General features: G+C 30.2%; 7 protein-coding genes across 26 annotated transcripts in view; 5 read left to right on the top strand and 2 right to left on the bottom strand.

The window, feature by feature from the left end:
• The window catches only part of LOC114871438 (nuclear receptor coactivator 2), a 131,331-nt gene extending 127,407 nt beyond the window's left edge, over positions 1-3,924 (top strand). For all 10 annotated transcript variants that reach the window (XM_029177332.2, XM_029177339.2, XM_029177330.2 and 7 more), the window contains one exon: positions 353-3,924. In XM_029177332.2, the coding sequence (XP_029033165.2) occupies positions 353-430 (78 nt within the window). In that variant the 3' untranslated portion in view covers positions 431-3,924. The remainder of the gene's footprint in view (positions 1-352) is intronic.
• Positions 3,925-4,374: 450 nt separating this feature from the next.
• LOC114871450 (pterin-4-alpha-carbinolamine dehydratase) lies at positions 4,375-6,312 on the top strand. Of its 3 annotated transcripts, none has more exons than XM_029177365.2 (4): positions 4,375-4,833; positions 5,127-5,276; positions 5,759-5,878; positions 5,956-6,312. In XM_029177365.2, exons 2-4 carry the CDS (start codon positions 5,160-5,162, stop codon positions 6,136-6,138), a joined length of 420 nt encoding a protein of 139 aa, XP_029033198.1. In that variant the 5' UTR covers positions 4,375-4,833; positions 5,127-5,159; the 3' UTR covers positions 6,139-6,312. The 3 variants fall into 3 exon arrangements, with proteins under 3 accessions (XP_029033198.1, XP_029033196.1, XP_029033195.1); XM_029177363.2 differs by having other exon boundaries at positions 4,914-5,276; XM_029177362.2 differs by having other exon boundaries at positions 4,375-5,276.
• A 309-nt stretch (positions 6,313-6,621) lies between these two features.
• Positions 6,622-8,028, bottom strand: LOC114871464 (succinate dehydrogenase [ubiquinone] cytochrome b small subunit, mitochondrial). The gene is made up of 4 exons (XM_029177396.2): positions 7,773-8,028; positions 7,368-7,492; positions 7,083-7,276; positions 6,622-6,932 (listed from the first exon to the last, which is right to left on the bottom strand). Exons 1-4 carry the CDS (start codon positions 7,825-7,827, stop codon positions 6,719-6,721), a joined length of 588 nt encoding a protein of 195 aa, XP_029033229.1. The 5' UTR covers positions 7,828-8,028; the 3' UTR covers positions 6,622-6,718.
• A 274-nt stretch (positions 8,029-8,302) lies between these two features.
• On the top strand, positions 8,303-9,228 carry LOC114871465 (60S ribosomal protein L36). Its single transcript, XM_029177397.2, has 4 exons — positions 8,303-8,413; positions 8,594-8,720; positions 8,871-9,005; positions 9,089-9,228. The coding sequence occupies exons 2-4, from the start codon at positions 8,595-8,597 to the stop codon at positions 9,173-9,175; spliced, it is 348 nt and encodes a 115-aa protein (XP_029033230.1). The 5' UTR covers positions 8,303-8,413; position 8,594; the 3' UTR covers positions 9,176-9,228.
• A 1,838-nt stretch (positions 9,229-11,066) lies between these two features.
• Positions 11,067-13,055, top strand: LOC114871478 (GATA zinc finger domain-containing protein 8-like). Of its 2 annotated transcripts, none has more exons than XM_029177427.2 (3): positions 11,067-11,164; positions 11,389-12,320; positions 12,405-13,055. In XM_029177427.2, coding segments are annotated over exons 1-3 (1,440 nt in total). In that variant the 5' UTR covers positions 11,067-11,162; the 3' UTR covers positions 12,911-13,055. The 2 variants fall into 2 exon arrangements, with proteins under 2 accessions (XP_029033260.2, XP_029033261.2); XM_029177428.2 differs by having other exon boundaries at positions 11,069-11,252.
• Positions 13,013-20,995, bottom strand: LOC114871475 (protein lin-54 homolog). 7 transcript variants are annotated; one of them, XM_029177418.2, is made up of 13 exons: positions 20,856-20,995; positions 19,884-19,961; positions 18,292-18,688; positions 17,894-18,214; positions 17,592-17,819; positions 17,286-17,501; positions 17,097-17,213; positions 16,872-17,006; positions 16,555-16,791; positions 16,257-16,462; positions 15,771-16,014; positions 15,482-15,678; positions 13,013-15,395 (listed from the first exon to the last, which is right to left on the bottom strand). In XM_029177418.2, the coding sequence occupies exons 3-13, from the start codon at positions 18,676-18,678 to the stop codon at positions 15,212-15,214; spliced, it is 2,472 nt and encodes an 823-aa protein (XP_029033251.1). In that variant the 5' UTR covers positions 18,679-18,688; positions 19,884-19,961; positions 20,856-20,995; the 3' UTR covers positions 13,013-15,211. The 7 variants fall into 7 exon arrangements, with proteins under 7 accessions (XP_029033251.1, XP_029033250.1, XP_046146103.1 ...); XM_029177417.2 differs by lacking the exon at positions 20,856-20,995 and adding an exon at positions 20,051-20,277; XM_046290147.1 differs by lacking the exon at positions 20,856-20,995 and having other exon boundaries at positions 19,884-20,277.
• Positions 19,605-23,730, top strand: LOC114871479 (COP9 signalosome complex subunit 4). 2 transcript variants are annotated; one of them, XM_029177434.2, is made up of 9 exons: positions 19,605-19,662; positions 21,404-21,494; positions 21,562-21,641; positions 21,907-22,025; positions 22,102-22,238; positions 22,322-22,436; positions 22,509-22,698; positions 22,769-23,146; positions 23,235-23,730. In XM_029177434.2, the coding sequence occupies exons 1-9, from the start codon at positions 19,620-19,622 to the stop codon at positions 23,366-23,368; spliced, it is 1,287 nt and encodes a 428-aa protein (XP_029033267.1). In that variant the 5' UTR covers positions 19,605-19,619; the 3' UTR covers positions 23,369-23,730. The 2 variants fall into 2 exon arrangements, with proteins under 2 accessions (XP_029033267.1, XP_046146106.1); XM_046290150.1 differs by lacking the exon at positions 19,605-19,662 and adding an exon at positions 21,160-21,178.
• The last annotated feature ends 158 nt before the right edge of the window (positions 23,731-23,888 follow it).

The raw sequence follows: 23,888 nt of genomic DNA, 5'->3' as shown, positions 1-23,888 counted from the left end.
TCTACAACGTTTTTCTGAAAATCCTGTTTTGTAAATTACAGTTAGAATTTAAATCTAAATAAAAATTTAACACGTAAGCGTAAGACTTGAATGTTTAACCTTAGAGTGGTTGCAAGCATGATATCAATCTTTACTGGTACGAGATTCAATTAAAAAATAAATTTTAATATTATAATTAAACTTGACTGAATTCAAAATTAAGTTTTAATTTTTCAATTAGAAAATTTATTGATTCAATAAAGGTATATTCCCATTGAAGGTGACCACTGTAGGGTTAACAGACAAAGGGGTTAAACTCACAGTCCTGAAGAGGACACCGTCGAACATTAATGAAATGGAATTCATTTTGCAGACTTCTATGGAGGAAGTGGCTCGAGGTGATCCAAAGGTGAACCAATCGTCGCTGTTACAGAAACTGTTGTCCGAGTGACTGCAGGCCAACGGTTTGCAGACTAAAGGGATCTATGTAATATACGTTTGAAGCTAGAAACGTGAAAAGAAAAAAGTAAGCAACACCGGGTTACATACGGTGTTGAAGGAAATCTGTGAAGTGAAGAATCGATCCGCGTGTGTACGACGCAGAATATACACCCTATTATACGTAATGGATACTAATTGTATTATATGTAAAACGCCGCAACATACACAGACACATACACTCACGAGCACACTGACACACGAACAGATACACAGACGAAGTCAGTATTCAGACACGTATCACCAAATACAAAATTGCGAGAAAATTTAGGCCGCTACCCCGTGCTCTCCGTGGCTTTATACGCGCTGGAACAAGTGAAATTCCAAAGGAATAAGGGCAGTCGTTAAAAGAAAAAAGGAAAAAGGTACAGCCAAAAAGGGGCTTTCTAGAAGCGGGTCCAGCGCGTAGATTTTATATCTTGCTCCGAAAGCTCGAAGGACCAAAAAGTTTCCGGTTTCCCGTTTCAGTTGTACCGAACCAGTCTCGATGATCTTGGCAAATTGTCTTCGATTTCGGATAGATGTATCACAGTCTGTAGAACGATCGTGGAGGTGGCATGGATCGAGATCGAGCAACTGGATCGTGGATCGGCATCCGTATCTCGAGAGAGAAATGGGGAACGCATTGAATTCGAAAAGATGAAAGAAATAGTTCGCGGAGAGCACGTGGCGTTAAAGTGTGATGCCGATTATTTTATATATATATATAGATATATAAATATAAAAGGATTGAAAGAAAGAAAGAAATGCCTTTCTCGGGGCATCCCAGCTTCGGACGATATTCGAGTATAAATATATATAAATATATAAATATAAATATAAATATAAATATAAATATATTATATATATGAAAATATAAATATAAATATAAATATAAATATAATACCGACACGATTGGACTGACGGTCGCCTGTAATCCGATTGAAAGGGTTGTCACGCGTTTACCGTCAGTATTGTATTTGGTATCACTGAAAGAAACTACGTAGGTACCTCAAAGGTATACTTTACTATACCACTGGCTGTTGAACATAGAACTATTTATAGGTTTAATTATTGTACACAAGAGGATGATGAGAAGATGACGAAGATAAGAAAAAAGCAAATAGAGCACTATTTCACGTATTCTCTTAATTTAATGATCCTTTTTGACTATTACATTTATGAATAATATATTTGTGATTGTAAGAATCTGCAACCAAAATGTGACAAAGAATACTTGTTGTTGTTAATATGATTATAACTATTATTATTATTATTAATATTATTATTTTATTATTATTATTATTATTATTATTATTATTGACATCATCATTATCACTATTACCAATATTCTTGTTGCAATTACTATATTATTATAATATTAAGGATTATTATTATTATTATTATTATTATTATTATTTTATTAATATTATTGTAATAATAATTATTATTATATCGATATTGATATTATTGAACACTTGGAATATGCATATTTCTATTCAATAGTAAGAGTACCTTTATATACATACACATTGTATACAAAGTATGATTGTATAAATGTATATGTATGTATATGTGTATAGGAATTTATATAGCGTGTTATATATAATTAATTTTATCCGATTACTTATATATAATCGGTATATAAATTTACGGTATATTTATATATGTATACGTGTGAAGATGAAAAGGAAAAAAATAAGATAACGAAGATCAATCCTTCTATTTTGCATAGCTCGATAATTCTCCTTTGAGTCTTTAGAAGTGCACACTAAAAATTACTTCTCGAACATCTGTTGTTGCATTGATCGAATCGTGGGAAGGAAGAACAAAAAAAAAAAACGATATATAAAAATGGAGTGAATCGAGAGAGAGAGATATAGAGAGAGAAAGAGAGTTGGAAAGAAACGTTGGGCAGAAATACGTCTAATTCACGTTTATTCGTATATGTATATACACACGCCGCGCGACACAAAAGAATCGGCGTGTATATATGTATATTATTTACATGCATATGAAAGAAATCTCACGCAAGTGTCTTATTTTTCCAGGATGTTCACCGATGATTATTGAAACGAAAGAAAGATTAAAAAAGAGTAAAAAAAAGTGAAAGAAAATGAAGCAAGATGATAAAACGACGAAAGAAAAAGTTGGAAGAAATTGCCACGAGGTAAACACGCGCGAGAACCCGTCGATCTCTTCTTTGCGATCGACGAGTTCCGATCGGATCCATGTCGACGATGGACGAGCGATTGGTTCGTTTCCCTCGCGACATAAATCCCTAGCCAGAACACGTTAGAAACTTTGTTCTTTCCTTTTTACGCGACCGTGTCCCCTATAGATCATAGTTGTTCTTTTTAAAACGCGTTATCTTTTTATACCTAAATTGCACGTGGTTGCATTAGTGTTTGACGATGAATTTTTACTATTCTCCCCGGTGTTCTTTTTTTGTCTGTTTTTATTTTTATTTTTTATTTCTCTTTCTATATGTATGTAGTGTCGTTTTCTTTTTCATTGAAACGGGGAGTGATCGTTGATCGGGTTTAACGCGATCGAGCGTTTTGAACGAACGATGAATTCGTTTTCTTTTTTTTTGCTTATTATTACGGTTATTTCTTTTTTTTTTTTAGTTTCAATTTTATTGATCGTTTTAGCGACTAATGGATCTTATTATCGAGAAACGTTAACGTTTTTAAGGATACATTTGTTTAGATCGTAAGGATTCGGGGTTGATAAAAGAACGATCGGAAGACAAAGTACCCAAGTGAAAGATGTACACGTTACAAGATGAACGAAAGCGAAAGAATGAAGTAGAAGTATATATATATATATATATTATCTACATATAAATGTATATGAATAAAGGAGATAAAAAATGATTTTGTGACACGAAGATATTTTCTCGCGAGGTAGACGATGCGGCATTACTGTGATGACACTGGCCTGCTCATCTCTGTTGCACTTTCTTCCAATTATTCGAGCAGTTACAAAGTTTTGCGTAATATAAAAAAAATGATAAAAAAAAATACCCTGTAAAACACATTCGTGAGGTACTCTGAATATGTACACGTGCATACATAGACATGTATACTCGTTTCGTTAGTCGTGCGTCGCCGTTCACACAGTGACGTAATGTGTATGTGTGTGTGTGTGTGTGGCGGACACGCGCGCCCACGTACGTGTGTATGTATGCCCGCGCGCGTGTGTGTATGTAAATGTATGCCTGCATGTGTATAAGTACGTATGATTTGCGCGTGTGTGTATGTGTGTGCTTACGCGTGCGTGCGCTACAGAATGAATGGTTTCACATGTGTGCGTGCGGCTCTGAGTGTATTTTTTTTCTCCTTGTGCGTGCGTGCGCTCGTAGGCACGCTTGTACGCGTGTGTGCGTAGTGAATTACGTCATATAGATAGATCATATGTGCTTTCTAATGATGAATAATTTTATAAATATAAATATAATATCGATCTCTCACGTGTACGTTTATTTTGAAGCGGGTAGCTCGCTTCGAGATCTTTTTATTAAATTGATTTTATTTCAGTGTATTTTATTTTCCTTCAAATACAGCGCATGCGGTGTTCTCCTATTTTATTCTTTGGTGCAACTGAAAAATGAATTAATGATCAAGGAAATTGTGAATTTTTAAATTTGAATTTCTGCTTCTTTGTTGGGGTCTTTTTTATACTCTAAATGCTTCTATCGATTGACTGGCCTTGCCTCTTAACGTTTATAATCGTAATTAAGACTATAATTATTTAGTTTGTGCCATAATTACCATCAAATTATTCTGGCTTTTAATTTTGGATCAGTGCGCGTTCTAAGACCAGTAGCGCCAGCTGGCCATGTGGCGGTCACAAGAGAAACTAACGAAATAGAAAATTTTCTGTTTCGTAAAACGGAAGATTTTTAACTGTTAACGAAGATAGTTAAATGCTCTAATTATATATAATTTATTTCAAACGTTAAGAATGAAAATTAACAAAATTATAGAAATACTTTAGCCATATAGCGATTAACCTCCACGCAGATATTAACAGCATAATTTTACGCACAAATAAAATAAACTTTAAAAGCAAGAGGAAGTAGCATCAGATTTAACAAATATTCTCTGAATTAATGAAATTTAATAAAAAAGAAAAATAATGTAACAGTTTTAATTGCACCACCTTTTTTTTGCAATCTTACAAGTTGTACTTTGTACGTATGTACATGAGTGATTATTTTTTCATCAATTAAAGTAAAATAGAAGAATGGTATAAATGAATGTTTTTAACTGTGAAACTAACAAACTATTTAATAATCTATAATACTGATAATACCAAAAAGGTGTTTGAAATTTTTTTTGTAAATCCACGAAAAAAGAGATAGATTTACCGGTAAGGTTATGCCTGTAACCTATTAATACAAATTCAGTTTTCATAATTCTTAAGGAAAATATTTTAAAATTTTAATTTAGGCTGAGAACAACTACGTAATTAGCTTGATATTTTGCAAAAAATAAATAATGTTCAAGTAACGGGAAACGGAAATGTATTTAGTGTCATAACTATTCTTAAAAAAACTTGTATTTAAAAATTTTACACAGTTTTAAACAGTTTGCGGAGAAAAAGTATTTAGCAACAGCTAGTTATATAACCATCAGATATTAATTAATTTATTGATACAAAAGTAGTCGCAATCAAGGAAAAGGAAAGTAAAAACCATGGCATCTTTAACGCGCATGCGTTTAATAAATAGTAGGGGGATCCTGCAAGAGGAAATATTCCATATTTTTAACCGAAGAAACTCATCTACGACTGTTTTAAAAAAAAAGAAAATGGTGAGTTTGTTGTGTTAAATGTATAAAACAAAATAATAAAGAAATATCTATTATTGTCTAATAATAAAAAAAAAATGTATTTAACTTTGTGCAACATTTTTTACTGATGACAGATGTTTTTTAAATATTCCGCGGATAATTGATTATCTTAAACATACTATCATTCTAATGAATTTTTTATTAGATGTGTAATCTTTGTGATTTACGATAAAATGACAAACTTAAAATTATATATTTCATATACAGATAGAACTTCATATTCTTTGGGCGTAACAAGTGGTTGGCGATTAAGAAATTCACGCTTGAAATTATTTGTCGATAATTAAAATCGTAATTTACCAATGAAATAATATAAATGTTTCTTTTTTGTGCTAAAAAATTTGTTTTCTCAGATAATATGTTATGACTGAAAAATGGTCGAAGTATTTTCTGATCCGTATTGATCGGATTTTCTTAATACTAATGTTATCAACTATTTTTAGGGAAAACTTACTGAAGAAGAACGAGACAATGACTTAAAACCATTACTGACAAATGGTTGGTCTGTGCAAGAAAATAGGGATGCTATTTATAAAGAATTCTTATTCAACAATTTTAATCAGGTGTGTTTTAGTTTAAGGACATTAATTGCCTGATTTTCATTAATCAATGAAAATGTATTTCTTTTCTATATTTTTAGGCCTTTGGTTTTATGACCAGAGTTGCATTACAGGCTGAAAAAATGGATCATCATCCTGAATGGTTCAATGTTTACAATAAAGTAAACATTACCTTATCTTCTCATGATGTGAATGGTCTATCACCAAGGGATATTAAACTTGCAACTTTCATAGACAAAGTTGCTAAAGCAGAGGGAAAGTAAAATTTAAATTGTAGAATAATTGAGTAGGTTTTAAGTTGTTTTTCAAAAATAATAATTTTCGTAAAATTAATGTATTGTGAAAATTATATCACCAATCTATTACATCATAAATATATATGTACTGCACTTATTCTGTTTTATAATTTTAATGAATAAATATATATTCTTCAATTATACAGTACAGTGGTACCTCGATATACGATCTTAATCCGTTCCGGATGTTTGGACTTATACCGAATAGGACGTATACCAAACCAACCTTTCCCATAAGAAGTAATGTAAAAATGATTAATCCGTTCTCGTGTAAAAAAAAACTCCTATTGATATTTTAAACACTGTTTAAACAAATGACGCAAAATTCACACAAAAAATTTATGTCGTATACCGAGCAAAATTTGTCACGTCCAAACAAGACGTATACCGAGGTACCATTGTAACTTAAACATTTTTTAGATTATACACTTATAAAATAATACATCCAAATTCAATGATAAATAGTTTATTCTGAAATAATTTACAATATATAATTATCAAATATCTAAATTAATCATCTATCGAGGTGTTAAAATTACAATAACAATTATTCATCGCTAGCAACACTCTCTTTAGGTTTCTTACCAATGGCCCAGAAGTTTTTAATAGCCCTTGAAACACCAGGACCATCATTTATAAGTACAAGCAGTCCACAAAGTGTAACTGCTGAAAGGATAAATAATGACAAGTGCAAAACTTTTGGTAATACTGTTCCAACAACAATCGGACGTGCATAGTCTGTAATAATAGCCTCCAAACCCCTATTGGAAGAAAAATAATATTGTACTCAAGTATTATTATTTTATGTATTAATAATATATTATCGATGGTATTATTTTTTACATTAAAAAAAAATAGAAAATTTGGTATATGAGAACATATAAATAAAAATATTATTAACAAATATTCACCAGTGTGTATGCATCACAACTAATACAGACATAATTCCATCAAGAGCAGCATTTTCCATTATTAATGCAGCAGGGATTATGACTGGAAGTGCTGATGAGACAAGTTTTTCGAAAACCCAAAGACGTACATGATCGCTATTAATTGTACTTGCTTTCCGACTCAATTGCAGACCAACAGTTCCAATTACTGGAAACTAAAGAAATAAATATTTAGTAGCAACATAGCACAAATTTATAGAAAATAAATAACTGAAATGAAAGATAATAATTCTACAAAATTATTACCTTAGTTCCATTATTCATTACATTAGAACGTAAACATTGTTTAGGATTTGCTAGAGTTGTGGACGTTCTACCAAATTGAGGAAGTTTACATGAATTTGCAAGAAGATTGGTTTTAGATAGTGATTCTGTAAAAATAATATAATGTATGTTGCGATGTCTTATAACTACAAATTCGACATAATCATACACATATAACAAATTAAAATTAATTTTATAAATTATATCATTTTGTTTTATTGTGTGTGCAATTTATAGTTATTTATATTTATTTATAGTATTGTATAAGACGAATAACGAACGACATTGGCTAATAAGGTTATTTCAATGTTATCAAAAAAATAGATAATTAAGATTATGTAAAGAGCAAAAATTTAAATATCTTTTCAAATCTTATATGCAACTTACCTAGCTGTCTAACTTTGTGGAAGATATTAGAAGCTATTATCTTTTTAACAATCATTTTATAATTGTTAAATACAAGATTTTCCGAAAAAAAGTCTTATTAAAGGAAGGCAATGAACCTCATTCAATTTTTGTGACAACCAAACTTCCAATTGCAACACATCTGAGCAAGAATATCACTATAAATATGGCTGACGAATCGAGTGACATATCAAGTGTTTTTTCTAGCTATCGAATTTATTTTAGTGATTTACTTTTATCCAAACATCATAATTTAATAAAAAATGACTACAAATGTTATTTTGACATATTAATAAGGCAATTTCATAAAGCTACATTTATTAAATAAACTTCCATGGGCAATAAAGTACATTTTTGATATTTCAACTCATATTTGAAAATTTAAGTATAAACACGAAGAAACAAGTTAAATTGTTTATTAAATATAATCTTACATAATACAAAGTTTTGAACGCTGTTATATTATATTATCTTTTGATTATTTTTTAAAGCAGAATAAAGCAGTTGCATACTTTGAAGATCGGATTAGTTACTTTCAAAGCGCATGCGCATAAAATTAAATGGAAGATCTTCATTGAAAACGGGGTTGAATTTTCTTCTGTACAAGTATTCGAACCGTCGAGGTTAGTACAGAATTAAATCATAAAATATTTTTATAATCTTATTTAAAATAGAAATATTTCTGTAACAAAGTGTATCTTTATAAAACATTAGAATCTTATACACTTAATATTATTGGAAAATACGTATTGTTTCGCAATTCTACTTTGATCTACTTAACCTAAAGGTATTGTCTTCTTCAGGATGGCTCCAAGATACGAATTAGCTGTTGGTCTCAGCAGAGGCCACAAAACAACCAAAATCCGTGTGGCCAAAAATAAAAATGAGAAGAAAAAGACAGTGTGTGTTTTGCCAGCTAGATTTAAAGGGGTTGGTATATATTATCAGTTAAAGTAAAATCCTAGTATTTATGTTGTCATAAGTATGGCAATATATCATTTGTTTGGATACTTATATGTGACTGAGTATAGTTAATATTGTAGGTATTAATATTTTAACTTAATTATCTATTTAATGTAGAGGCAAACCAAACATTCCAAGTTCATCAGAGATTTAATCCGTGAAGTAACTGGACATGCACCTTATGAAAAACGTGCTATGGAACTGTTGAAAGTTTCCAAGGATAAACGTGCATTGAAGTTTTTAAAACGAAGGGTAAGCACCACAGAAGATATTTGTCTATATTTATTCTGCCATTAGTCATCAGTCTACAAATAATATATTTAATAATGTTATAGTTGGGCACACACATTAGGGCCAAAAGGAAACGTGAAGAACTTGGAAATATCCTTGTACAAATGAGAAAAGCAGCTGCTCATCATTAAATGTCCTATTAAACTTTTATATTATATATTAATAAAATATATATATATATATAAATGTTTCGATTTTATTGTGTATAGGTCTTTGAACTGAAAGCATATCCAGTCCTATAAAATAACCATTCTCTTAGTTAATCTTATATTTATGTATAAAGCGTAAAGACGTCCGTCCGTGTCACTTTTCAACTTGAGAACTACTAGGGTTGGAAATACATAGTCACTGTTACAAATGTGGTTTATTTTACCGACGAGGAATTAAAAGTTCGGCTTCCACGCTAGAATCAGTGACTACAGATGTAGAAAATTAGACATGCCTTTGTTTTTGAGGGAACATGATTTATGGAGTTTTCGTTGGGCAATATAGGGGGGCTCCCCCCCCCCCTGTTTTGAACGCCATCTCTGGGCTAAGCCCGAGTAAAGTCAATTTGTAATGTAATGTAATGTGTATCCTTACATCTGTGCATTCTTTTCATCCGTACATTCCTTGCATCGCTTCATCCCTTATATCCCTACATTCCTTACATCTCTTTATCCCTTACATCTCTTCATCCCTTACATGTCTGCATTTTTTTCATCCCTACATTCCTTACACCTCTGCTTCCTTTACATCCCTGCATTCCCCACATCTCTACATCCCTTACATCTCTGCATTCCACACATTCCTGCCTTCTTTATATTCCAACATCCTTTACCCCCTGCATCTCTTACATGCCTGTATCCTGTACATCCTTGTATCATCCCTGGATGCTATACATCCCAGTACCTCCCTTAAGTTAAGTTGAAATTTTTGCGGCTCTAAGGCCAGAGATTTATACAAATTTAGTTCCCTTTTTCACCACAAGAGGGCGCTGATTCGACATCGAAATTTTAGTTCGCATTTTTGCCGCTAGAGGGCCAAAATTGAGCAAGATTTAGTTCCTTTTTCCAAAACCAGAGGGCGCTGATTCGACATCGAAATTTTAGTTCGCAATTTTGCCGCAAGAGGGCCAAAAATCGAGCAAGATTTAGTTCCTTTTTCCAAAACCAGAGGGCGCTGATTCGACATCGAAATTTTAGTTCGCATTTTTGCCGCAAGAGGGCCAAAATTGAGCGAGATTTAGTTCCTTTTTCCAAAACCAGAGGGCGCTGATTCGACATCGAAATTTTAGTTCGCAATTTTGCCGCAAGAGGGCCAAAAATCGAGCAAGATTTAGTTCCTTTTTCCAAAACCAGAGGGCGCTGATTCGACATCGAAATTTTAGTTCACATTTTTGCCGCTAGGGGGCGCTGTTTTTTTAATATTTTCGCGAAAATAAAGGTAAATTACCTTTACTTACCTGTACTTACCTTTACTCACCTTTACTTACCTTTACTCGAAGCAGTCTTTATAATATATTTATTATAAGGGATGCAGAGATGTAAGGAATGTAGGGATGAAAGGAATGTAGGGCTGAAAAGAATGTAGGGATGTAAGGGTTGCAGGAATGTAAGGAATGCTGGGATGTAAGGGATACTGAGATGGTCTTGGCCTACAATGAGGGATAAAATTGTAACTTTGTTCCAAGTCCATAATAGTTCAAATAATCCAGGATTATAATTGCAATAAATATACGATTCCCTGTAGGGTTGTTCCTAGAGGATGCCTGTCAGAGATTCCCTACTCCTCACTGCGTACAATTTCTTCGTGGTTAATTAAGGATACTGGTATTTACGATTAAAGAAAACTTTTTATTCAGCGTGCGTCTGTACACCACACCATGTGCGCTTCCCCTCACAGACTCGCCAAATTCTACTCTTGTGCAGGGGTACCAACCCGACTGTAAGCGTAGCGGTACCAACCTAGGAGAGTAGGCGAACCTATGGTAAAGAGTAGACAAAGAGGCAACCTCTTTGGAGTAGGTATACTACCTCTTTACCCATGGTGCGGAGTGGGGAGTGAGAGCCTGAGAGAGGAAGCAAGAGTCTGTTACAAATTATATAGAATGTCTAACACGTGGTAGAATATCGTTCAATGTAATTGTTTTTATATATGTCTTTATTTGTTGTTGGAAATATATCTTACGTATAATTTTTCATAAAAATTAATGTAATAAATCTAGAGGTAATGATTTCTTTCCTTGACATTTTGAATATACAGTTTTCTGTAATGAATAGTTCAAATGACAGCAAATTTATTGTAGCTGTTAGTGATAATGTCATGTTCCAGAAAATCTAATTCAATTTTTTATCAAATTTAGGTGGCTTCAGAATTTTTCAAACATGACTCGATTCGCTAGAGCTAAAGGATCTAAAGCTTCCAATGAAAGATTACCTAATGACCCTACACCATGGCACGTAATGAAACAACAATTAGTAGAGAATTTATCCACGTCTCAAGGATATTCAGGAAAAACGAAATCCGCAAAAGAATTGTTATGTGAAAAGCAAAGTACTTCTGATGTTACAAATGACAAAAGTAATTGGGCAGAATTTGAAAACAGTTATGAAAGGAAAAATAATTCGGAAGTCAAAAAAGCCATGAAACGCAAGTCAAGTATAGTAAAAGAAAATCAAAATGTGTCTTCAGATAAACACGATGAAAGTAATGTTAAAGTTAAAAAGAGAAATATTGATGAGGTTGATAGATCTGTGACAGAAGTAAAAGATAAGGATAAAAAAAGTAACAATCAGTATGACAATAAAAGTAATAAGCAGAACAAAGTGGATGAGTTGAATAATCAGACAAATATTGTACATGATTCAAAGAACAAAACTAAAGGTATGTTATCTAAACGTCAAAAACGCAATATGAAAAGAAGACAAAACACAGGATTTGAAACAAGAAATGATAACAATTCTGAGAGTATTAACAATATGAATAATGATAAAAGCGAGGGTATGGGAAATGGTCAAACAAGAAGGTTCGATAAAAGATTTGGGGATCAGTCTACAGATTTTAGAAATGGTCCATATAAATTTGGTATGCAAAAACTGGAAAAGAATAAGAAGAAGCAGAAACCTCCTAAAATTCGAGATGATAAAGAACACACAAGAAGGAAACCAGATATAGGCTATATTAAGTTAGTAATCAATGGTGTTGAAGTTGAAATTGTAAAGTTTGATGGTTTTCCAGTTAAAAAGGAAGATGCAGATAGATTACATGAATTGAAACAAAAAATGATTATGAAAGGTACATAATATAAGAAGTCTGTTTTGGATATTTTGTATTCTTTAGTTACTGCTGTTAACTTTTGTAATTTATATCTCTTTATAGGAATTCCAGAGAAGGAGATAAATGTAGCCATGAAATTAGAAAGAAGAAAAGCTGAGAAAGCACTGGCAAGAATTAAAAAGTGCGTTTGCTTTCATTGCCGTAAATCAGGACATAATTTGTCTGATTGCCCTGAACTTGGATCTGAACAAGCAGGTACCGGTATCTGCTTCAAATGTGGATCAACAGAACACACACATTTTGAATGCAAAGTAGCTAAACCAACGGAATTTCGATACGCAACTTGTTTCATTTGTCGCGAGCAAGGGCATATTGCTAAACAATGTCCTGATAATCCTAAGGGAGTATATCCTCAAGGAGGTTGTTGTAAAATTTGTGGAGATGTTACACATTTAAAAAAGGATTGTCCAGATTTAATAAAGGAAAGGGAGGAAAATACTGTCACAGTAACCACAATTGCAGATGGTGACATAGAATGTTTGGAAGAAAACAAGAAGATTCTAAATGAAAACAATGATAACAAATCTAAAAAAATAGTGAAATTTTAATACAATGTAATAACTATAACACGGGCATACATGTTTCGTATTATGTAATTGTATTTATGTATATATCTTAATGAGCTAAAGACTTGCAATGTAAACATAAAATTTATTGAAAGATACATGTATTTGACATGTATATACATATACATATTTTCCGTACATATATTTTAATGTTATCTAAACTACTACGCTGAAAAATCTGATATCAACCAAAACATAATGAATTTTATTACAATTGATATATTCCCTATTTACACCATTATTAGATTTATAAATCAGTACTTTTTATATATTAGTTGTACAATGAAATTGTAAAATTATGTACTCATTTAAATAAATTTTTCTAAATTAAAAAAATAAATTATTTGTTAAAGTTTTATGATATCAGATTTTTTCTATGTACAGAGCACAAATCATGAAAATATGTTTAGATATATGAATATTATCTGTACATAGTCGATTCTTATACATCTACATAGATATAGCTTACAAACCTTTTAATATTATTAATTTCATATTTTTTATATCTGACTTGTTATACAAATGACATGTAACAAGTAGAAACATACAATTATTTTTTGTTAGTATCATAATTTTGTTTAAATATTTAAAGTTGTTATAATACCATAAAATTATATGTTCTATTCGCATAATTTTTTTCTCATTATTACAATATGTGTCAATAATCTGTACAATTTGAAGTACGAATTTTACGAATATATAATATATATATTTATATTTGTATCTATATTACATTTGTCCTTATACTGTACTATGTATAATATATCAATTCACTATATTTTATGTTAATGTCCTACATAAAACTTATGTTTTTATCACTCCTAATGGCAGACAGATAATCTTACTACTGCAGTGATGATTAATTCCGTGCATAATGAAAGGTATGCATCTGTGCTGTTTAAATCTTAAACTATTACATTATACAACTATATTATTGATACTTCATTCACCTCAATCCCATTTGCCATACCACTAGTTGTTTAAACAATGCTTGGTATTGAGAATTGAATGTGTAACATTAAAAGTACATAATCGTAATTAAATTAAAAGAATAAATGTAATTTATTGCAACATGTAGCAAAAAAACTTTAATATTATAGTAATTTTGTGATATTATATATCATATTATAGACTTGTAAAAAAAGTATATGAAATGTGTTTACGTGAAAATTCTAATGAAATTTTTTTTTCTTTTTTTTTTCTTTAGAAAGATCGTTGAAACGTATATAACACAATAAAAGAAAACCATTTCCCAACTTCTTAAAAAAAAAAAAGAGCCCTATCAATATTAACGACCGAAGAAAAATTGAATTTTACAAACGATTTAAGTAACTTGTTTTTAAGAATAATATATATTTTTCACATCGTTTTATTAGTAGTAATAGTGGATATTTCTAATCCAAATATTTTAAGGTTTCCTTCTTACACTTTTAGTACTTATAAAATTAACAATGAAATATTTGCCTACCGTTGAAAATCTTATTCATAAAGCTTAGTATTACGATATTAAACGCATGCAATATAAAAAAAATGATCTAAAGTAACTTGATCATTTTGTTCACGAAGTTATTAAATCCAATTTTATGTTCACTATCCATTGCCTACTAGAAAAAAAACAATATTCTTGGTATTTTATGAAACTTCCTCATGATTGGTTGCATGGATAATTGGACACAGATATTCAGTTGAATAAAGAAAGTATAAATAACTTAGAAAATTAAATTTAGATACAAGACGTAGAACAAGATTATATGCAATATCATTGAATAAATAGATCAAGTTATGTTCTTCTTACCTCGATTTTGTAATCTGAAAAGAAATCTCAATATTTTTGAATTACAACTGAAAGATTTAGAAACATAAATACGTTTTATATCTGTAGTTAGATATTCGTGTTACAAATCTTAATATCATAATATATTCAACCGTATTATTTTTAAACTTATTTTTTAAAAAATTCAAACTTTTTCTAAAATAGAAACAAATGAGTAACTATAAACTATATTTAATCATATGTAATGTTTAAAAAATTAAATTTTCATGAAGAGTACGTATGTATAGTTATTTTTATATTCATTTATCAATAAAAAAAATTAAGAAATCGGTTGAATATATTATGTTCTAATATATTCTGTTATCTTTGGCATGTAACACTTTATCTTGTAATTAAGACAAATTTAGATTAAAGATACTAATAATTCAAGTTGCCAATTTTACAAATTCGTTATAGGTCCGCGAAAATCGAAAGTTTTCGACATTAATCTTTTTCTTAAAATGTACCTGCTAGGTAGCTTCAGCTTTATGCGCTGATTCTATAATTTCTTTAAGACAACGACCAAATTCTTCTATTATAAGTCTTTGTGATGTTTCGTCATCGAACATGTTACGTTCTGCTTCATCAGCTTGTGCCATTAAACACTGACAAGTTATTTCTACAACTTTATCAGTCAAAAAGTTGAATGGTTGTCTACAAGAAAAAAAAATTGATATAAAAGAATCAATCAAAAACAATGTTTTCTGTACTTTTCATTTTATAGTATTTTTAAAACATACCTTGCACCAGTATTTGATGTAGCTGGAGGCCTAAAAGCCATTTCTGATATCTGCAGTTTCGCTTTATTTAGAGTAAGTTGCGCTGTTCTTACTTCAGCCGCTTCTGCTAGATCTTTCAAAGATTTCTTTTCTAAATTTGGTTCTTCTACATTACGGCATCCTATACATTTACAATTAGCAGAGCACGGAATCTTAGCCTAAAAAAAAGAAAGAAAAAAGCATTCTATAGCTTAGGAAACAGATCATCACCATAATAGTAATACATAATACATAACAGTATTTAATTTACCTCATAACACTCGCAATAATTCTTCAAACATCCACTTCGTTTACAATTGCAACCTTTGTTATGTCTACGTATATCATCACCAGTTTCACGACCTTTACCAATTTTTGGACGAAAAGCATTTGGATTACGTTCCAAACAAGACTTAATAGCACGTTGTCGCTCTTCTTCATTTCCAAGATTATTAGAACAATTATTACAATTACACATATGACAAAACTCTCCGTTCGCAAAACAATCACAATATCTGTAACAAAATGTGTTAAAAATTCATTATTTTAATTGAAATGCATTTAAAAACCCATTTCATACACCGCAAAACAGCCGTTCAATTAAAAAATTTAATTTTCATTAAAGACTGCCATTTTTTAATCGATATAACAAATAAACGAAGAACCATGCCCGATGCTCAATTTTTGAAGATTAAAGAAGCGAAAGCGTATATAAAAATCGAACAAGGTAATACTGTATCTATTACATTGAACTTACAATTTCAAACATTGTGATTTCGTACAGTTACACGGTTTTCTTGGCCTAATACCATTTGGTTCAACACTAGTGTATGATCTTTGAGAACTTCTACCTTCTAGAATGGATCCTACAGATAAACTTCCTGCTGAACTCTGTAAATTTTGCGAAGTGCCCAACAAACTAGGTGCAATTGGTTGGGGTTTAATTTTCACCTCATCTGTGGACTGTAAGAAAGATAAATATCATTTTAAAATTATATATTACAGTTTTTGTTGTTAATCTCATATTTTAAGATTGAATATACAGTATACTAAACCTGTTGGATGTATTGAGCTGGTAAAACCACAATATTTCCCACATTTGAATTCGTTGAAATAACAGCTTGTCCAGATGCTAATTGACTCAAAGCAGATGCTGGAATAGCAACTGCATTTTTCGATTGATTACCTACTGTTGCAGTTGCAGGAATTAATAATCTTTGACCACTTCCTGATAATGTAGCCTTAGGTGCAACAGTTCTTAATGACTGATTGCTAGTATTCAATGGAACTACCTGTATTCGATTAGAAAGTGTAACATGTAATAAATTAATATTATTTATTAATGATAGCATAATGTATTATTGTTACAAACTTTGACAATCTGTTGTCCTCCTATTTTCTGACCAACCCCAACAGTTTGCAATGTTGTTTGCGACTTTGTTTTACCCACAGTAACAACATTTGTAGTTCCAGATGATGGTGTACTAACTAATCTCACATATTGCACCTTAAAAATATTTATAATTGAATATCACTACCATCAACGATAAAAATAAATATAGTACACGGTTATTCTGTTTTATTTAAAATATATTACTTGTCTTCCAGGCATTTGTATTTGATGTACTTGATTAGATCCAGTAACAATGTTCTGGCTAGCTGGTATTCTAATAACTTGCCCACTTCCAAGAACAGTTCCAGGTTTTAAAGAGCTCTAAGAACATTATATTATTAATATAAAGTCAAAAAAGTAAAAGAAAACAATCAATACGTCACAAAAACTTACCTGTCTTATAATTACTTTTTGTGGACTTTGTTGCACAGATGATTTATTACATGAAAATGTTGACTGCTGATTCGAAAATGACGAAGTTTTAACTTGTGTATTTATAACTGGTGCTGGTAATATCTTGGTAGGCGATTTGATTGTATTACTTGAAACTATAGTCATTTTAGAAGGCTGAGAACTTGATGACTGCACTAATTTATTTACAATTATTCCCTTTGACAATAATAAAAATATATTTTATATTTCTGTTATTTATACAAAATTTGTTCTAATAGAAATTTAAAAAAATGTTCTATTACTTACTTGCTTTTGAGGTGTTGAAGGTAAAATATGTTGAACTTTACTAGTAGAAAGTAGTCCCATTTGTTGTGCTTGTGCCAATGTTATAGTTTTAGTCGGATTTGTAACTTCTTGACTTGATGTATTGTTATTTAAAAATTTTATTGCTTGTTGATTTTCATTTTGAGAATTAGTTATAAGGACTTGTCCTGATTGTGCTTGATTTCCAGCTAATATCATTTTTGTATATACCTAAAATAATTTTAATTATAAAATATGTATACAGTAATCAATTTAGTTAAACAATATTTTATTAAAAATTTTACATTTCGATTTTGAGAAGTGCTCTGTGCAGTTCGTTTTATAGCTGACTGGGCTGTTTTTGAATTATGCACATTCCCTAACGTAATACTTCCAGAGTGACTGGTTGCCATTAGAGGCTTATTGGGTTGTGCTGATCTCAATTGAACTATGTTACCATCTGCAGATTTTGCTGTTATAAGGGTTTGAGCTAATGACTGTAATTGACCAGCTGATGCTGTTGATGGATGTGAAATTTTTAGAATTTGACTGGCACCTTGACCACCAGCAGGAGAAACTATCATAATCGACTGACTTTGCGTTACTTGACCAGCATTTGATTTTACCTATTAAACAATTTAAAAGTAATGTTAAAACCATCAATATATATATATATATTTGTTATATTCTATACATTATCTACCTGCACTGTAGATGTAGGAAGCCTTTGCAATGTTGGCTTTGTTTGAAATACAATATTTTGATTATTCTGATTTGCTGTTGTATAGATAATATGCTCTTCTTCGACTTGCTCAGAAATTTCAGTCATTTCTACATCAGGTACAATTGTTTCAGTCTCAATATTACGTCCAATGATTATATGTTCCTCATCTGTTGACATAACTTCTTCAGCATTTATACATTCCAATTCAGCTTGAATATTTGCAAATGCTTCAAAGTCATTGGATGAATATTGTTCATTATTATGTGATAGACTTAATGCACTCAAATCATTATCACCAAATGTACGTGAATCAAGAGCTAATGGCTCAACCAAAGCTCTGGCATTTTGTCCTTTATTTACAGACATGATTATATTCCTATTTAAAACATTATTTATTACAAAAATTTATAAAGATATATATATATATGTATATAATATTCAGTTTCTTAAATTGTGCCATTGTTACACAAAATTCATAAAATAATTCCTTGCTTTCTCTAAACATAAAATTGTACTCCTTTCTACAAAAACAATTTATTAATATGAAATAACTAAAACTGAATGTGTAATAGATATTTTTTGAGGAAATATTGCTATAAAATCATTACTATCATAAGAATCATAAATGTATAAATGGAATTTCCAAAGAAATTATATAACTAGGAACGAAAACAAACATGCGATGCACAGATATATAAGCATAATATTATATGCTATCATAGAATAATAAATTAAGTGCTCCAATTTGATTAAGCAATATTTAATATCTCATCACTATATGTACTCATTTATAATTAAAACAAATTCATCTGTGTTAAAAATGTTTCCCAGATGTCTGTGTCATTCATCACAAACATGTACTCCATGCATATACAGGTTAGAAATTCATGGAATGTAAATCGTTTTAAGTATAAAGTCTTCAACATTGAAAAACTATATATGAAAAACAAATTAGACAAACCAACCGAAAAATGTAAATTCATTTACGAAATGACGTGCAAACGAAACGACTCAGCGAGAATTTAAAAATTCAAAAATTCAAATCTTTAGGAAGTTCATATGCCTCCTTTGAACAGGAGAAACAATGCGATTGGAAACGCATACACCCAACAATGTTAAAACTGAGTATAATTCGAATTTTTAAAAATTCGAATGATAAAATTTGAATAATGATGAAAAATTCGAAGGATAGTCTACTTAGGAACATTAGCGCCATTTATTACTCGAACGCGCCATTTTCCACGAACTGAATTTCTGCTTTCATTTTAATAAACATAAAGGTTTTATATCAAATCGACATTGATACAATGAAAGAAACAGAACATTTAACAATCCAAACGATAATAGAAAGTAAAGTTTTATCTAATGTTTATTCTATTATCACACAAAATTCAACTTAACCTATAAGTTATCAGTTCATATCAGGTACGTACAGTGATGGGTGGGGGCGTGCCACAGAGCTTATTTTAATTACAACATAATATTCATAAAACTTTCTAATATACTTCTCAAACATTAACATTTCATATAAGCTACATCACAAATAATTTACTCCTCTTTTTAATACATACCTGGGTGTTCCCTTAATACCTCGAATTTGTTCAAAATCACGCGCCCACCATTGCTGTCCCACAGTGCACTACGCACCGCTGTGTACAAACAGACCCAAAGGTCATTTAGTACTAAAACTTCAAAGTGAAATGGTGAATGACAAAATTCACTATTACTACAATATTACTTTTTTCTGATATACAGTTTGCCGGAGGAGAATGCTTTTTTTCTATTAGACAATTATTACGTCGAAACTGTACAATATCTTCCCGCACTTTGCAAATTTGGATTTCGCCATTTTCACCCTTCCGCGGCTAAAAACACGTCACCTCCTTAGCGCCCTCTTAGTCCAATAAAAAAACAAGTGTTCCAAAAACTTAAAGATTTTAAATACAAGGCATATAACTGGATGTTTTGCATTGTTGTAACTAAATTTTATTAATTAAATTTTGTTTCTAAAATGAAAAAGTGAAATTATGTCTTCTACGCACATAATAATATATATTTCCGTACAAATAGTATAATAAATAAGTTATACATTTGTAAAATACGTATGTAACCTTGTATTAATAAAATAACATTTAGTGATTAACTGTAACTAACAAAATAATATTGAAAGATTCAACACATCTTTATAGAAAATCTTCATTACTAAATTAAAAAATTACAATTAATAAATTAAAAATATAAATATAACGAATACAACATTAAAATAGGAGAAAAGATTTAATAAGAATATAATAAGATAATTGAAAGTATAGTTTTAAATATTATAGATTTTAAGTTCAAAAGCATTAAAAATCGAATTTCATTTAAATTATGTTCTTTGCAACTATAAGCTGAAATAAATTCCTTAATAAACACCTTCCAAGATGTTGTATGCATTTTGACTTTCACATGTTTATACTTGTAAGCATTTTAAATATGTGATTTTCTAAACAAATGTGTAACAAATTTGTACTTTACTATTACTCAAAAAGTGAAATGAATACCTTCTTCTCCTAGGATATGAAGTAATAATATTTTGTTTTCACTTGTATACTTTGAAACACATCGTTAATCTTTTAAATTATAGAACACCAATCGTTATTCTTTAATTTATAAATTTACTCGTTATACTACTATTTAAGTCATAAGTTATTTATATAGAGTGCGACGACAACTAGTTTCAATAATATTTTATAAAGCGCCACCTTTGATTACACCTTTTTATATAATTACTTTATTAATCTTAATAATTGCATTATATATTCTCAAATAGAACAAGGACTGGGATGTTCCATGAAATTACACGATACAAAAATTATTATTGAATGTATGTATATACATACAGTTTCTTTCTGAGAATATAAATTTATAGATATCAATAATTTTTTGAATAAACAGGAAATTTCAAAATCTTAATTTTCATTTTTATGGTACTGTTTGGTGAAATGTATCTCCATTTACCGCTATTGTTCTGTAATGTAATTTCTAGTGATTAGTTCTCATAGTTCATGATCGCAATAGACGCAAAAGTCATTTTTGGTCATTTATGTAGGAAAGATGGTGGTGACGGCGGCGGCTTTTGTACGTCAACAGCTCATGACTGTTGCATGTTCCGGTGGTTCTCATAAAGATCAAGCAGAAAAGTAAGCCTGTTTAATAAAATCACAAATATGGTTTTGGAATATTCGATACAAATGGTGATACTTACAGGTATCGGGCGGTTTTGGATTCGATACTATTATTGTCCAATGAAGAAATGGTTGATGCTTTGAAGATATTCATTGAAGCAAGTATGTCACTTTTCTCTGAATACATCTTTCTTTAAATATATTTATAAGTATATCTTTTAAGAACTAATACATCAATGATAATTTATAAACGTATAATACATATAAAACTACTGTATGTTATGTGATTAGTTCTGTGTGTACAATTGAATTAAATATACTGTTAAGATTGATACTTAGACAATAATATTTTTATACCTAAACCATATTTATTAAGTACTGTTAATATTGTAACATTTATGAAAAACTAAATCATTTAATTTTACAGTTGTACATGAATATGTAAGTTTGGTGATCTCAAGACAAGTTCTTACAGATGTTAGCAATCGTTTATTGTTTTTGCCTGATGAAATATCAAAAGCTGTTTCACATTATACATTAGACAAAGTAAGAAATCTTTTTTTCTTGTTAATATAAATGTGTCATTTATAATGTAATAAGAATTCTTTTATTAATATTATAGATTCAACCAAGAGTAATCTCGTTTGAAGAACAAGTTGCTAGTATAAGACAACATTTAGCAGATATTTATGAACGGAACCAAAATTGGAGAGAGGCAGCTAATGTTTTAGTTGGCATACCATTAGAAACAGGACAAAAGTAAACATAAAACCTATTGTATATCATTATATTAGGGACAAATCTTAATTATTTTATTTAATTATTATGTTGTTTACTTATAGGCAATACACGGTTGACTACAAACTTGAAACTTATCTTAAAATTGCACGATTGTACTTAGAAGATGATGATCCTGTACAAGCTGAAGCATTCATCAATAGAGCATCTCTGTTACAGGTATTTATAATTTTTATTTTCTATTGAACTAAATTATACTTCAACATAATTTTTCATTTTTTACTTGTGTAGGCTGAATCAAAAAATGAACAGTTGCAAATTTATTACAAAGTTTGTTATGCTCGGGTATTAGATTATAGAAGAAAATTTATTGAAGCAGCTCAAAGATACAATGAATTATCATATAGATCCATTATACATGAAGATGAACGTATGACTGCACTTAGGAATGCTTTAATTTGTACAGTACTAGCTTCTGCAGGTAAGTTTTGAAACTTATTTTATTTGGTTTATTTATCGAACATATTCTGTAAATATAATATCAATATTAGGACAACAGAGAAGTCGTATGTTAGCTACATTATTTAAAGATGAACGTTGCCAGCAACTTCCTGCTTATTCGATTCTTGAAAAAATGTATTTGGATCGTATTATTCGACGTTCCGAATTACAAGAATTTGAAGCCTTATTACAACCACATCAAAAAGCATGTACAATCGATGGATTGGGATCAACTATTCTCGACCGTGCTGTTATAGAACATAATTTATTATCTGCTAGTAAATTATACAATAACATAACATTTGAAGAATTGGGTGCTTTGTTAGAAATTCCACCTACCAAAGCAGAGAAAATTGCTAGCCAGATGATAACAGAAGGTCGAATGAACGGATACATTGACCAAATAGATTCTATTGTACATTTTGAAAGTAAGTTGGAAAAAAATCAAATAAACGAATCCTATATTCTTAACAAAAGTATTTTTTTTTTTTATCAAACATTTATTCTTTTATACAGCACGTGAAACTTTGCCAACGTGGGATAAACAGATACAATCTCTATGTTATCAAGTAAACCAAATAATAGAAAAAATTGCTCAAACCGAACCAGAATGGATTGCGAATGCGATGGAAAATCAAATGGTGGATTAATATAAACTTTTTAAGTGTTAACTTAACACAGCCACACGGAACATCGGACAAACATTTGTTACATACACCAATAAAAATTTAGAGGCAATAAGGATTGTTACTATAATTTAACTCTACAGGAAAGCTTGTATATTTCAAATACGTACGATTCAACATGCCTGTTAATTTTTATGTTAATATGCATGAAGTCAATTTTTATATGAACAATAAATAAATTTTGATTTGTTATGGATACAGTTATAAGCATTAAGCAAATTTGCAAAAACATTAAACAATTTAGGTTTTCTCACTGTAGTTAGTTTATTATTTATGAAAACTAAAAATTAAATATAAAACTATAAATAAATTTTATTAACGAAATACTTTTAAAATGTTATTCGTTCAATATTTACCTAACTGTCACGAAATTCACATAAAATACTCTTATTTAAAGGAATAATACAACTTTTTTCTTGGTGAATAAAGTATCCACATTGCACATTTTAAGAATTAATCAAAGCTTAATTCAGATGTTGCTCAA

The sequence above is a fragment of the Osmia bicornis genome, chromosome 2 (genome assembly GCF_907164935.1).
Source record: "Osmia bicornis bicornis chromosome 2, iOsmBic2.1, whole genome shotgun sequence".
Lineage (NCBI taxonomy): Eukaryota > Metazoa > Arthropoda > Insecta > Hymenoptera > Megachilidae > Osmia > Osmia bicornis.
This window is presented reverse-complemented; position numbering and strand designations above follow the sequence as displayed.

Coding starts and splice junctions, on each gene's coding strand:
- LOC114871450 (XM_029177365.2), top strand. CDS start 5,160: ATGGCATCTTTAACGCGCATGCGTTTAATAAATAGTAGGGGGATCCTG. Junction 5,277..5,758: donor TTTTAAAAAAAAAGAAAATG/GTGAGTTTGTTG, acceptor AACTATTTTTAG/GGAAAACTTACTGAAGAAGA. Junction 5,879..5,955: donor TATTCAACAATTTTAATCAG/GTGTGTTTTAGT, acceptor CTATATTTTTAG/GCCTTTGGTTTTATGACCAG.
- LOC114871464 (XM_029177396.2), bottom strand. CDS start 7,827: ATGATTGTTAAAAAGATAATAGCTTCTAATATCTTCCACAAAGTTAGA. Junction 7,493..7,772: donor CCACAAAGTTAGACAGCTAG/GTAAGTTGCATA, acceptor TTATTTTTACAG/AATCACTATCTAAAACCAAT. Junction 6,933..7,082: donor GTTGTGATGCATACACACTG/GTGAATATTTGT, acceptor TTCTTCCAATAG/GGGTTTGGAGGCTATTATTA.
- LOC114871465 (XM_029177397.2), top strand. CDS start 8,595: ATGGCTCCAAGATACGAATTAGCTGTTGGTCTCAGCAGAGGCCACAAA. Junction 8,721..8,870: donor TGCCAGCTAGATTTAAAGGG/GTTGGTATATAT, acceptor TATTTAATGTAG/AGGCAAACCAAACATTCCAA. Junction 9,006..9,088: donor TGAAGTTTTTAAAACGAAGG/GTAAGCACCACA, acceptor ATAATGTTATAG/TTGGGCACACACATTAGGGC.
- LOC114871478 (XM_029177427.2), top strand. Junction 12,321..12,404: donor ACAAAAAATGATTATGAAAG/GTACATAATATA, acceptor ATCTCTTTATAG/GAATTCCAGAGAAGGAGATA.
- LOC114871475 (XM_029177418.2), bottom strand. CDS start 18,678: ATGTCTGTAAATAAAGGACAAAATGCCAGAGCTTTGGTTGAGCCATTA. Junction 17,502..17,591: donor CTTCAACACCTCAAAAGCAA/GTAAGTAATAGA, acceptor TTATTGTCAAAG/GGAATAATTGTAAATAAATT. Junction 16,792..16,871: donor GAGGACAACAGATTGTCAAA/GTTTGTAACAAT, acceptor AATCGAATACAG/GTAGTTCCATTGAATACTAG.
- LOC114871479 (XM_029177434.2), top strand. CDS start 19,620: ATGAAAGAAACAGAACATTTAACAATCCAAACGATAATAGAAA. Junction 21,642..21,906: donor GAAGATATTCATTGAAGCAA/GTATGTCACTTT, acceptor TTAATTTTACAG/TTGTACATGAATATGTAAGT. Junction 22,437..22,508: donor ATAGAGCATCTCTGTTACAG/GTATTTATAATT, acceptor TTACTTGTGTAG/GCTGAATCAAAAAATGAACA.